Source organism: Tetrao urogallus (genome assembly GCF_951394365.1).
Source record: "Tetrao urogallus genome assembly, chromosome: 7".
NCBI classification, from domain to species: domain Eukaryota; kingdom Metazoa; phylum Chordata; class Aves; order Galliformes; family Phasianidae; genus Tetrao; species Tetrao urogallus.
The window spans coordinates 46659712-46673624 of record NC_136820.1 but is presented as its reverse complement, the minus strand read 5'-3'; the positions used below and the strand labels follow the sequence as shown (position 1 = coordinate 46673624).

General features: G+C 41.2%; 1 protein-coding gene across 1 annotated transcript in view; it reads left to right on the top strand.

Moving 5' to 3' along the window:
- OXSR1 (oxidative stress responsive kinase 1) overlaps window positions 1–13520 on the top strand; it is a gene marked incomplete at both ends in the record, with an annotated part of 86629 nt that extends 73109 nt beyond the window's left edge. The window contains 10 exons of the mRNA XM_079538413.1: window positions 238–286; window positions 1978–2043; window positions 2250–2372; window positions 5813–5848; window positions 6780–6935; window positions 9408–9481; window positions 10402–10454; window positions 11621–11689; window positions 12555–12619; window positions 13446–13520. Coding sequence (XP_079394539.1) covers window positions 238–286; window positions 1978–2043; window positions 2250–2372; window positions 5813–5848; window positions 6780–6935; window positions 9408–9481; window positions 10402–10454; window positions 11621–11689; window positions 12555–12619; window positions 13446–13520 — 766 coding nt within the window. The remainder of the gene's footprint in view (window positions 1–237; window positions 287–1977; window positions 2044–2249; window positions 2373–5812; window positions 5849–6779; window positions 6936–9407; window positions 9482–10401; window positions 10455–11620; window positions 11690–12554; window positions 12620–13445) is intronic.
- Window positions 13521–13913: the final 393 nt, after the last annotated feature.

The window sequence follows — 13913 nt, the reverse complement described above, 5'->3', positions numbered from 1 at the left end:
ATTGCTTCTGTGATTCTGTCAGCTAGGCTGTAAGAATAGGAACAGGGCTTTCTGCTGAGTGAACTCACAGTAGGCTTTGCTCCGAATACACTGACACTTAAAAGAATGTTTGATTACACTGACTAACTCCTAGGGCAGCTAGGAGGTGCAGGAGGTGATGCCCTTATGAGGTGCAGCAATCTGTAAGACTTGAGTTGAAATGGAAATTTATAGTGTTTCTTCTGTTTTTATTGACAGACCTACAGCAGCAGAACTTTTAAGGCACAAATTTTTCACAAAAGCAAAGGTAAGGAAACTCTTCTGAAGCTCATCTGTGCAGAGGTTGTAGAGGGGGACTGGTCAGAAGGATGGTGAAAGCTTTACTGATGTGAATGTGAGCTGTTCCAGAAGGCCAGAATTGCTGAATGAGTCGAATGGGTCATTGTGAACAGACAAAATTAAATCTCTCTTCTGTACCTCCTTGTGTTTGCCACTACTAGGATAAATTATTTAGAAATTCTTCAGCATTTAAATGCCTTTCGGTGGGTTTGAGGATTTTTCCTTCCCTTGTAATGGTGCCATTCTTGCTGTGTGTCCAGACATAAAGGTGTCTGGCAGTAAATGGAGCTCATATTTATATTTTAGTAAACTATAACCTGTCTGCATAAGTCTGTATGCAAAACAGTGAATAAGACCCCCGCTGTGTGGAAAATTGCCTCATGCTATAGAGATAGAAAGTGAAAATCTCATGATGTAAAATAACAGGAAATTCCCATTCGTAGCTGTGAAGCAAACTGCTTGAGCATGTATCCACAGGTAGCTGATAGAGCATTGGGGTCAGCAATTAATGACAGTAGGTCTCAGCTCTCAGATTAAGATGTGTACAGTAGCCATGTAGAGTTTTTATGTTATCATAATGGGATTTTAGGCAACTGATTTGCTTGCAGCTTGTTTACTGAGAGCACGCTTGGTGTCCAAAGTGACAGGGAGATGGCTTACACATTGCTAACCTTTCTGTACTTGGCTGATGCCAGTTTTAGTTCATGTTGTACTTCATTGTGTATAAAATTGCCTTCGTGCTTTCATTAAGCTGCTACAGAGTCACATATTTGCATAGGCAGTGATAGAAAAACATGATTGTAAATGAGGCAGTGCTTAAACCCAGAGGGAATAATGCGTGCTAGTCAGTGCTCAATGTTAAATTGCCTTCAGCCATTGGCCTCTGCCAAACTGACAGCTGTAACCTGAGGATGAGAAAGTCCAACTTCTATACGCTTTTGAACCAAATGTGAAGATAGTTTATATAATGTAAAGTATGTTTTGGTAGTGCTGAAAGCCACGTATCAAAATGTGGCAGTGTGTGTCATAAGGAAATGCAATGCCGTAGATCATTACAGCAGTTTCCAGTATTTAACCTGCTGTGATTGCTGCCTTTGCTCCTGCTCTAACATCACATGTTGCACACTTTTCCAGCCACTCAAACTGCTGCTGCCCCAATACCTGGGTCCTGTTATGCCTGTGGGTAGGGATTCCCATGTCCTTGCCTGTCTGACTTCAGAGAAGTGCCTTTGGTAAGACAGGCATAAATGTAGGGGTAAGAAACAGCAGTGTGGCTTAGATCCAGGTGCTGTGGTACCTGCAAAGAGCAGGATATCAGATGCTGCTATGCAGTGAGCACAGCTATGTTCTCCAGTAAATCAGACAGAGTTTTGCTCAGTTCCTCAGTTGTCAGTTTCTTATCATCTGCATAAGGAAAATGCAACTACTAACTTAGAAGGTATTTAGGATAAAGCATCATACGTTGTGGTACAAAGGAAGATAGCAGTAAAATTGTCCTTAGAGTTGATCTCTCTTTGAGAGGAAAAGAGGGTGAAGTATATAACAAACTATGTTATCAGAAATTATTTTAAACAGCTTAATTATCAGATGCCCTGAAGGAGTCAAAGGGCATTTCTAGCAGTGTGAATGTTTAGTTATTTTCCTTTTTTTCTTTTGCAGAATAAAGAGTTTTTACAAGAGAAGATGTTACAGAGAGCACCAACAATTACTGAAAGATCCAAAAAGGTACTGCAAAGCTGCTGGGCTCTTGCTGTTACAACTGTACTAGTTTTTTAATGAGCGTGATTGTAGTGCAGTATTTCCTAGATATAGCTAGATGTTCTATTAAACATTTGAACACGCTGACTGAAGATGCATTTCTCCTTTTAAAACAAAACAACTCTAGAAGCAATCTCCTTGACCTGTGTGTTCTCTGTCGTTGTGCTGAACAGGTGAGGAGGGTCCCAGGATCCAGCGGGCGTCTCCATAAGACTGAGGATGGCGGCTGGGAATGGAGTGATGATGAACTAGATGAAGAAAGTGAGGAAGGCAGAGCAGCAATTTCACAGCTCAGGGTGGGTCCTCAGACTCCAACAGCTTTGTGTTGTGTTCTAACTGTAGTATGTTTAAATATGCCTGGCATGGATCAAGCTTTGTTCTAAGCATGATGTGCAGTAAGTTGTTGTTATCCCTCCCCTCAAGTTTGCAGCCAAACCAGAGAAAGCAGACTGAAGGTTGAAGTTCTTACTGATTTCTTTTCTGTAGTCGTTCTGGGGCACAGCTGGTCTAATTCAGGGATGTAGAGCATAATTGAGAGCAGGAATTCAGACAGCATGCTCCCAGCTTGGCATGCTCATTCACTTGAGCTTAGGTATTCTTTGTTTTTAAGGCTGCTGTCTGTTTGAGGTGCTTTCTTCTGGAAGGGTCAGGAGAGATTTTGTCCTGCACTCTTCAAGATGGAACTGGAATCAATGTGGCCTGTTCTTATGGCTGATGTCTGAAACAGAATCGAGTTCTTTACTCTCGGTTACACTGAGATCTATTAATCCCTAGTAGAAAATCCCATTGCATCCCTGAAGTTGCAAACAGGGAGTTGGTCTGGCACTTGAAAATCCCCGCCAGCTACACACCTGTCCCCACAACACATGCAGCCTATCCCCTAGGAACGCAAATGAGACATGCATAGTCTTCCTCCCTCTAGCCAGCAGTGCAGAATTTTCACTGTAGTGGCTTTCTTGTGTTATGTGTTTCCTTCTCAGTGAAGTAGGCAGCTTGAAGTGCGTTTCAATTGTTCTGCTGAGTTCTTGAGATAGGAGAGGGTATCTAGAAGAAGATCTTCAATATGGAAAAAAAACCACACTGGGTTTGAAGCATTTATTCCTTAACAGCTTCCACTTTTCTCATCCTTCTGCTGGTGTGATCTATGTAGAAATTTAATATTTGAAGACATATTTAGTTCCTTTAGCATCTTTGAAGTCATAGGTTTTTCAGATAGCTGTTAGTATACCAATTCCATGTAATAATTTGTGTTAACAGCTATGTGACTTTTAAGAGCTCACTGTATCCACTCCTTCCTGCAGTTAAGGAGGATCTCTTGGTTCCTGGTGGGTATTACTGAAATTCTTTATAAGCTCAAGTCCTCTAAATCTCTCTTACAGACTAAAATACAATCAATCTGTAGGATGGAATACTGTAAAAAACCCTAACTATTTCAGAGGTTAATTAGAACTTGCTCTATCTTGTCAGAATCCTATCAACTAATCCCACTTACCGTGTTTTGAACAGTTCTTAGATGTTTCATTCCTTTTACACAGAAAAGCACATGTTTACAAGCTCCTTTTCAAGTTACTTTGTTTGCTTGCTTTTCTTGGAGCTTTGGCACATTTCCTTGTACTACAGTCTTTTCTCATCTCTTTAATTTGGGACGTTCCTGGCCTTCACTTTTGGACCCTGGGCATCTGTGCAGCCCAGAGGGAAAAGCACAGGAGCCCCTATGCACCTCTTCCATTTGATCCCCTTTTTAGACTGGGATCTAAATTGCAAACATTTGTTACAAATACTGTGATGTTATGGAGTATTAATTCTGTGTTCTGACCATATTTCAAATGCCACATCAATTCCACCTGCCTGTAATCCCTTCACAGTTTTACTGAATTGGTGAATAGTGTGAGTTTGGAATGTAGCCTTTATTTATTCCTGCTGCACCTGAGTTTTACTGCTGTCAGCCTTAAAGGATGGCTTATTGGCTGACTTTATTTGCTGAAGTACTTCACTACTATCTTCTATGAAAGCTTTACATAAATAGTTTGTATTTGCTGTCAGTTTCCACTGTACAGAAAAAACAAGGTGGATTTAATACATAAAGTGTGTGTTTTACAAATATGTTGCTGAGTCTGCACCAGAAAGCAGACAAACATTAACACTAAAAAAGTTTTCTGCCTGTGTGCATGTATATTTAAGCATGTCCCCTCCAATCATCCTATTTGAGCCTTAAGTAAATGTATTCTAATATTTCTCTTATTTCCATTCTGCCTGTTCATGTTTTTTCCTCAGTTTACCTCTGTTTGCCTTTTATCTGGGCTGGTTAGCTGCAGGGCAGGGCTTGTGTCCCATGCTTGTCTGTCCAGTGTCTGACACACTGATCTTTTGGACAAGCTCTGAGTTATTCCTTGAGGCACCCGGGTGCTCTTGGATGTGAACTTTCTGCCTGAGAGAACAGCACTAAAGCTGTGGACTGCAGATGTGGAGCATTGCTATTTACCTGTGGGAGCAATGCCGTATTTTTCATCTTTGCCTGGTTGCTGTCAAGTGAAGGCTTAACACATCAAGATGGATTTCAGCCTTTACCCTTCCAGGTTGGATTTCAGCGTTTACCTTTCCAGCTGCATGACTTCTTTTTCCTGACGCTGTCTGCAATTAGTCACTGTGAAGGAGCTGTTCCTTCTCCTTCTGTCCAGATGGCTTTTTGCAAATTGCTGTTCTCTGAGTAAGACTATTTCTTTTTCTCTAGTGAGATGCCTCTGGGTCATGCATTACAAATTGTCCTGACCTGTACCTGTTAAGTCATTGGCATTGGCTGTTGCATAAATTGCCCCTGGTTTAGTGGCATGATAACTTTTGTTCTGTCGGACTCATATCAGGCTGTCTTTTAGGCACTAGGTGTAGAACACTCATTTTGTTAATCCCAGTGTGGACCTATCTAATCTCCGTACAGTAATTGGACCTGTTAGAAGCCAAAAATGCAGGCTATCTTAATTGCAGAGCTTTTCAGGAATTCTTGGCAATTCCTTTCTGTCCATGTGAAATAATTGATGCTTGTTGTCTTTGTTTACTGATAAGCAAAGATTGACCACATTGCTTTGACTGCACTTTCCTTCCCATTACGCTGATTTTTGTTCCACTGCTGAACTTGTGCATAGCTGTCAGTTTTCTGCTCTCTCTCAGGGAGAGCATAGCATCATGCAGAGTCCAAGAGCAAGGAGAAGCAGGAAGGAGATTTCTCTATGAAGCAGCATATATAAGGCTGTTGTTTTTTTCTCAAGACTTTGTATGGTTTAAGCAAGTTAGCTTGCAAACAAGTTCTCTAAATATCAGCAAAGGATGTGTTTCCTAATGGCATTTTATAAAGCAGACCTCTTGTTTATCTTTTTCTGTGAGATTTGGGTAGCTTAGAATGGACCTTGCACAAGCAGTTTGAGTGGATCTTGAGTTATCTTGAAGAATGCTTGATCTTGATATTGGTTAACAATTAGAGCAGCTTATGTACTGTGTACCACTGTATGCCAGCTATAGCTCCTGAGACATGACTGTGTGTTTCTGGATATTATAGTGTGATTAGATTGCTGCCAAATTGTGGCTTTCATTTCATTGTACATCTTAATATCTATGTGTAATTTAAAAAAAAAAACAGTAAGTTTTATACATTCAGTACAACTCTGACAAGTCCTAGTTGATAAGTTTAGTTTCTGTCAAGGCAGTGACAACCTTTTCTTGTTTGTTTGTTTTTTTTTTCCAGTCTCCCAGAGTGAAAGAACCTGTACAGAATTCAGAGGTAAATATTAAATGTGAATGTCTTCCCAAATATGGTAGCTTCTTATTATTTCTGTCATAAATACACTGAGTAGGAATCTCTGCTCAAAACTGTGAAATAAATCTCTAGTAGTATTTGATTGCAAACAAAACTTAATTGCAGTTTGTAATCTGCATTCAGCTGTGTCCTGTGCTTCTTACATTAGGAGTATTAGTATATCTTATCTTTCAGTAATAGAGACTGCTTATTTCCTAGAGCATGGACTGTGTCTTTCCTTTCCCTATTTGTTCTACTTTCATCTGTTTTCAACAATTGATTATGAAGGGAAGTCTCAAGAAAGACTGCAGATCTTGTGGTATAATTTTAAGCTAACTCTGAAATCAAAAATGAATCCATAATCCATTTGGGATGAATGTCTCCATTGTGATACATCCCTTAATATATATTGTGGTTTGAAGATCTAATTCCCAGGCTTTAAGCATCCAAGGTGAGTTATGTTTCCTACATAACTGTGGAGTGAGTTGGAGGGCGCACTGCGGAAGTGCCATCAAGTTTCGAGTTCTTTGGCCATCATGCCAAAACCAATTATTCTGTTTCAAATATCTGGAGTTAAGAACAGCAAAAAGGTTAAACTTTAACTCTCCTCTCTCTCTCCACAGTTAAATTGTGTATACGTTTTCTTGATAAGGGACTATCTTTAGTAAGTGCAGTCCCAAAGAGTTTGTTTTATATGCTTTGAAGAACTGGTGCTGTGTAGAAAGGTAGTTTTCACTTGAATACCTAAGTGCTCTGACTCTGACCTTTGTTTTACAAACATAAATTATTGATAGATGCTAAAGTGCCTTACAACTAGCAGAGTTACTCTATTCTGACTGTCTGGCTAGTAGGATGTATAAGTAGGCTCAAGCCCAAACTCTTGAGTTATTCTTATTCAGACACCTTTTGCCTACAGCTATTCCCATCGGCTGAGCCTTCAGCTCCTTCACTCAGTGCTCCAGCACAGGCACCTACTCAACTACCTCAGGCTGCAGGACCACCACCTGCACAACCTCAGGCTGCTGTACCTGCACCTAGTCAGGCTCCTCCAGCAGCCCCAGCAGCAGCTCAGGTAAGATCAGTAACCTTTTGTACTGCCTTTCAGCTTTACACTTCACCATTCAATTTGAGACATGATGAAATGAAAGAAAGCCTTGACAGTTGCTTGTCTGGAGTTGCACGAGTGCTGCTGTTTACATAGAAGTGACAGCTGGCCTGGTAGCTTGTAAAAGGAAGACAGCTAATGTGAGCTCAGCAGTTCTTCTGGTGAAACTTTCACTGTGGGTGAGCAGTGATTTATGTTTTTATGCCGTTAAGGGAGTGCAGTGTTTGCTTTAAAGTAAGGTTAAAGGTAAGAAGGGAGAGTAATTTCAGTGGCAGCTGCTTGTTCCTGGTGTTTGAGGACAAGTTTTTAAGGTGCACCACAAACAGGTTCTGATTCTGTTTGCTCCATCATCATTGCAGTCTGTGGGATTAGAATGGAGAAAAAAATGAAAGGAAGAAACTAGCATGTGTAAGTTCTCCAGGCATCAAAGGAGGGACAGGGGACCTAGGTTTTAACTGTCTTCGTAGTAGTCAAAAATAGCAGAGAAACTCTGTCTTTGGGGAACTCTAAATCTTGCGGTATTTTCAAGCAAATCCATTTCAAGCTGAGAGGGGAGAATTGGGAATTTAAAAGCTTGACAAGCCCACAATTAATTTCTAACTGTATCACTACAAATTGTAGGTTTTAGTTCATATAGTTAGACATGCCAAAATTGGAAAGAAGCTCTAACTTGTGTTAAAAAGAGAAAAAAGGCCAAACTAAATAATTACGGAGATGCTTGGAACGTTTCTTGTGGTTAAGCACTGCAGAGTGTGCCAAACTCCTGAGTGATGGCACCTCTTCATAAAAGACACTAATGTTCATATTTGTTGATGGGCAGAAGCTGTCTCTGTTGGATGGGTCCAAGGTAGCATCACCCACTGGCAGATGCAGGGGGAAGAAACTTGGCAGTGTTGGTCAGAAAAATAACTTAGACTTGCTCCTTCCTAGAAACATTTCATTGTTTTGTTTTAGAGAAGGAGAAAAGATACGTACATCGCTTCACTGCGGTCAGCTCATGTTCCTGTTTACAAAACCATTAAAGACACTGCATTAGTCATTAAACAAAAACAGTGGAGATGAGATCTGTCACATTCTTGGCTATGTTAGAAGTAGCTTTAACGCTTAAATCAAACTTTCACATCTCTTGGGGGGGGGAAAAAAAAAGGCCAGTATCTAATCCCTGAATTCTATGCAGCAGTTGAAACACCAGAGCAACAGTGAAGGCCAGGACTCATCAGTTCAGGAAATTGATGTTGCCATGTTGGCCTCAATTAAAGTGCTTTGATTTTCACTAGTAGAATATCCTGTTCCCTGCCACTATGGCCCAATAGCTTATTTATTGGTAGCTTGTCCTATGTTGAACTTTATGGTGTTCTTCCTTATAGCTTTCCTTTGGTTCTTGTAGCTTGTTCACTCCCTTTATGCAGACCTCTGTGCTTTCTATAAACTTCTGCTTATTTTCACTGGTAAAGCTTACAGCTTCAGCAGATCCCAGACTGTGGTCAGTAGCTCTGAGCTGCATTGGTGGCAGAAGAGCACCAACAGATGGAGTAGAATATGATTCTGAAACAGAGGGTGATAGTTTTCTCTCGTGAAAAAGCAGACGATCTGGATGAAAGAAAGAACGTGGTCAAGATTTCTAGGCTTAAATTCTCAGCTAGGCTTTGTCTGTCCTGTTACTGCAGATTTAAAATCCCTAGCTCAGCGTGTGCAGCACAGATAATTTGTACAGAGAAAGAGTAATTGACTTTTTTCAGTTAGAGTGGGTTTTTGGTTGCTTTTTTTTGTGGAGTTTGATTAATAATTAATTCTTCACTGGAAGTATCACAAGTGCTATAAAGATGGATCTTTCCTACTGGAAATCTGCTGCTGAGCAATATAAAATGCTTTGACTGCAGGTACCAGTAATTACTCAGAACTAATTTAAAAGTGAAAATAAGTAGCTAGATACTCCTAAAGCCCCCAGTTTCACTAAAAAGTAATTGGGAGTATATCCTAATCTACCAATTAATTTTTTTCCTGTGTACTCTTCACAATTGTATCACATTTGTAAGTCAGATATTTGGGGCAGAGATTAAAATGCAGGAGGTCTTGAAGTGCCTGATGAGTGGCAGGCACTTCATGATGAGGATGAGTGCTTGAAAACCTTAATTTTTTGAGGCAAAACAAGCACTCTCTTTACAGTTAGCATCTACTCTGAAGTTTCCTGCTAATTTGACATTTCATAAAGTTGTGTAGTATTTCTTCTTCTAGAGACAATTGCAGAGAACATCCTGATTTACTATTTAAGCACAGAGCTTTCCCGTTTCATTCTGTCTTGATTTTCATTGTATTGTCAGGACTCCAATCATGAGTCAAATGTTTATTTTTATTCATAGTTGATTGAGTCTATTGCTAGTTTTAATGCTAGAGAAAGGAAGCATTAGTCTGTTTTAAAATAACATAATCCTATTGCAGGCCCCACCTGCCCCTGCTGCAGCTCCGGTACAGGAAGATACAAAAGTCCCCATCAGCCTTGTGCTAAGGTTAAGGTAAGGACACATAACTGATCTCTTATGTCAAAGTGAGTCTTTGTAGAGAGGGACACTGGAAGAACTCTGTAGTGCATCTTGTGTGCCCTCTAGTTGAAAAGCCACAGCCATGTATTGTTTGTCAGCTTGGATCTATTCACCGTCTGAAACTGGGACTAAGAAAAGCAGTTTTCATCTCACTGGCTTCTCCAGTTTGACAAGAACTAAGTTGAAGAAGGTTTTGATACCTGAATACATCTCCCTAAACTCTGATAGTCCGGGAAGGAAGCTGTGTTCTCCAAAAGAGGGTCAGGGATCCAGGGATTTTGGCCATGTGCCTCAATAGCCAGATAATCCAGCGCAACTTCAGTCGGCTAGTTCTGAGATTGAAGAGCTTTTATCCAATTCAAGACATGGGTTCTGGGTCACGTCCCTGGAAAAGGCAGAAAAATGGTTATAAGTGCACTCTACCATCATTTCTCATTTAAGGAATCTGCCTCTTGCTTCCATGGACATCTTGGTTGCAGATGGGCACTTGGTTGGTTCTTCTGAGCATCGTATCACAGTTGTTCTTGGGTGGCTGCATCCACAGAATGAGAGTGCTTGCTTCCTCTGAACGTTATGCTCCAGGGACAAAGCTGCTCATAGCTATGAGTTGCTGACAGTGGAACAACAGTGTGGCACTGTACCAGAGAACTGACACTCACATATTGTAAACTTCTGCCCACTCCATGCTCTGTGAAGTAGACAGGAATGGTGTTGAGAGCTTGGCTTCCAGACGCACAGCCGAGTGAACGGCTTCTGCCATTCAGGGAGGAAAAGCATAGTGAACTTGAGTTTTCTTCACAGACCAATTCTTTGCTGGTAGCACAGTGTTCTCTTGAACGTTGCTTAGTGCAATGAAATGTTCTCTTCCATACAACGTTTTCTTCTTCCCACAGGAATTCAAAGAAAGAACTCAATGATATCCGATTTGAATTTACACCAGGGAGAGGTGAGCTGGTGTGACATTCCGGTGCGTGAGGGTGGTTTGGTTAAAGGGACCTTTTGTGTTCAGTATTGTTCAGTTGTGTGTATGGAGATGCTGTGAGATTGTCTGCCTCTTGTGCCTTCCCACAGGTATTCCAAGGCTTGACTTATGATTGAGCTGTTAGCTCAATTGAGCACTGCAGCTAAGAGGCCTCTCATGTAAAACTGTTACAAGTATGACTGAGTTACAGCCATTCCATGCATTTTAGCTTGCAGTCTGGAAGCATAGCTCAGAACTGAATTACTGCACTGCTGTAAGCAGTAGGCTGGTTGACGTATGGAAGTGTGTGGTTTTCCCCTTTCCCTTCTGTGACTTTTGATCCCATATTGAAAATTAATAGCTAGGAGAAGAACTGATCTGAGAAGATAGCAATGGAGATATTACAGAATCACAGAATGGCCCAGGTTGGAAGGGACCTCAAGGATCATGAATCTCCAACCTCCCTGCCACATGCAGGGCCACCAGCCTCCCCATTTGATACCAGACCAGGCTGCCCAGGGCCCCATCCAACCTGGCCTGCCTTGAACACCTCTAGAGAAGGGGCATCCACAAATTATTAGTTTGCTGGGCTTTCCCCTTCCACGTGAATGATCTGTCTCCCTACCAAGTCACCCTTTTATTGTGGAGTAGACATACAAGCCTAGAACTTGCCTATGTAAATGTCTGGCTTGCAGCAGGTTGTCCTTTAGGCTGTCTCACTACACATTGAAAGACACCTCTTCAATAGGGTGTACTTAAGGAGTGCCCTGAATTGGGTGAGTGGACTTACTTTATTTACTGATTTTGAAGGGAACATCTCAGGTGGTTGTGAAGGCCAAGGGCTCTGAAAGTTTAGAGTAGCCTCAGGATTTGCCCTGACAAGAATAGGGGAAAAGGAGCAAGCCTGGAACTGCACAGTCATTGCAGCTCAGAAAACAGAACTTTTCCAGCTCAGTACAGACAACATTTTTTGGTCAGCATTAGAAAAGTTAAACTTGAAATGAAAGTCTGCAGCTTGCATACACTGTCTCATGTAAATAACATTTTTGCTGTTTATTTTTTTGTACAAGCTTCTAGATTTCTGTGTGAGACCTGTGTCAGCTGGACATTTCTTTTGTATGGTAACCAGTTGCTGTGTTTCTCCCCAACAGATACTGCTGATGGTGTGTCTCAAGAACTAATTTCAGCAGGGCTTGTTGATGGCAGAGATCTGGTAATAGGTAATTATCAATTGTTTCTTCTGCTCGAACCATTTCAGTCATTTCTGCATCTTTAACATGACCTGATGAGTGGGTGCTAGGAGAGTTCTCCATGGCCTTGATTCTCTACCCCAGTGGCTCTACGAAACTGCTGGTAATTCCAGTGTGCCTAAATATATTTAGGCAATCTTTGGTTCACAAGAATAGGGTCTAGTTGAAAGGATTACAAAGCAAATGTTCCCTGTAATGTGAAATGAAAGTTAATCAGTGCATTAACTAAATCAATCTCATCTGACGTAGGCACTGCCAAATTGCTTCACAAGCCTGTACTGCTGATAGGTTCTGCACAAAGAGAGGTTTGGGACTGGAATCAGCCAGGCTTTTTTGTTTTAACGCAGGCTGTGGAAGGAAGTATGAAGCACTATTGCATGCAGTGCACTTGGGCTAAGACAACAGCATGTGTTGCTGCTGCACTCAAGTGCATATGAATAACTGCATCCAAGAACAGCTTCCTAAATAAACATGCCCCCTTTGTGCAACAGGTGGGATTTTAACTGCTAACAGCACCCGTATATTTCAGCTACAGAAAGCAAAGCTGTTCCTGCAATATCTGGAAAGGCTGCTAGTGCAAAAGTAAATGGGTTTTCAGGCGCATTTGGAAAATTGTTACTACTAATTAGACTTTGAGGGGAAAAAGTACTTTTTCAAAAGAAGCACTGTAACAAAAATCTTTAGATTTAAATAAACTGAGTCTAACAGAGGCCAAAATTTTTTGTATCATTTTAAACTGTTCTAAGTTCAACTAATATAAAGAGACCTTATGAGTTTGGGATGGTTTTTCTCTGGCCAGAACTAATATTTGCCCATTTTTCTTGTGTGATTTCAGTTGCAGCTAATTTGCAGAAAATTGTGGAAGAGCCTCAAGCCAACAGATCCGTCACTTTCAAACTGGTATTTATTCCTGTTCCCTAATTGAACAAGCTGTCACTTGCAAAGATAAAACATTGCATATAGATGCTTGTGGTGTCTACTGTGGGCATCTAATGCATGCACTCTAAAACCTCCTTTCCAAAGCTTCCTACTGGTTGTCTAACAGTAGGCAATGCAGGCTCCCATCTTGTCCTCTGAGCAGGACCTGGCTTAAATAGCTGTGTCAGATGATGTGCTAACATGGAGCTTCCCTTGCCCTTGCCTGACCTGTAAGCGTACAAAAATGTTACAGAAGGGTGTTTTCTGGGTCTGGAAGTTACACAGGCCTGGAAATGGCAAAAATATGTCAGGGCAGCTAAGTGGGCAAAAATGTCAGTGACTCCTTGAAGGAGGAGAGTGTCAGAGAAAGAAGAGAAGGGTGACGGGGAGTACCAAAGGCAGAGAAGAAAGGCTAGAGGAGGAGAGATAACAGCAAATAGTGAAATGCATAGATAACTATAGTGATAAAGCAAGGGTGTAACCATTTTATAGGCAGTGAGGCCATCAGTTATGTTACTTTTGACCCTTTCCCTGAATAAGCTATTCTTTTCTCCCTGTTCAGTGCATGTATCCCTAGCCAGAGCAGATACTGGCAGAACTTCAGTCCCAGCTCTTCTTAGCTCAAAAAATCCCCAAAAACAAAGCTCAGTTCTAACTTCGGGTGATGCTGGCTGCAGTGCAAAACTGTCTTGTAACTGCTGCCTCTATAAACTATGTCTGTTGTACCTCATAGTGATACTAAGCATGGTGTGAGTCATGAGGCAGAGCATGTGTGTTGCTATTTGGATCTCTGTTCCTTGTGTTCCAGGCATCTGGTGTTGAAGGCTCAGATATCCCCGATGATGGCAAACTTATAGGATTTGCACAGCTCAGCATCAGCTAAACAATGGCCCCAGGAGATGATTCCCAACAGAGAACCCACGTGTGCATATTTGTAATGCTTCTGTTAGCCTAAAAAAGAACCACTACTGCCAAAGAATTGAACTACAGCCCCCTTCCTAGAAGCTTTAACATTCTCCTTAATAGGATCACAAACCTTCCTGAGATTACCGATGGCGTTTACACCTTTTGTAAACAAGTCTCATGTTTTTGTATGTCATCTCAAACATGCAGATCCAACATGTCATTGCCTGCATGTTCATGTTATTATTGCCTTACTTTAAAGAAAAATACTACTGAGTACGAAGCGGGGGTTCCACTGCTCTGATGATCTCGCCTAAATGTTTGCTTACATGTGGTTTCATTTTTTTCACTTGCTATTTTTGCACAAGTTTTA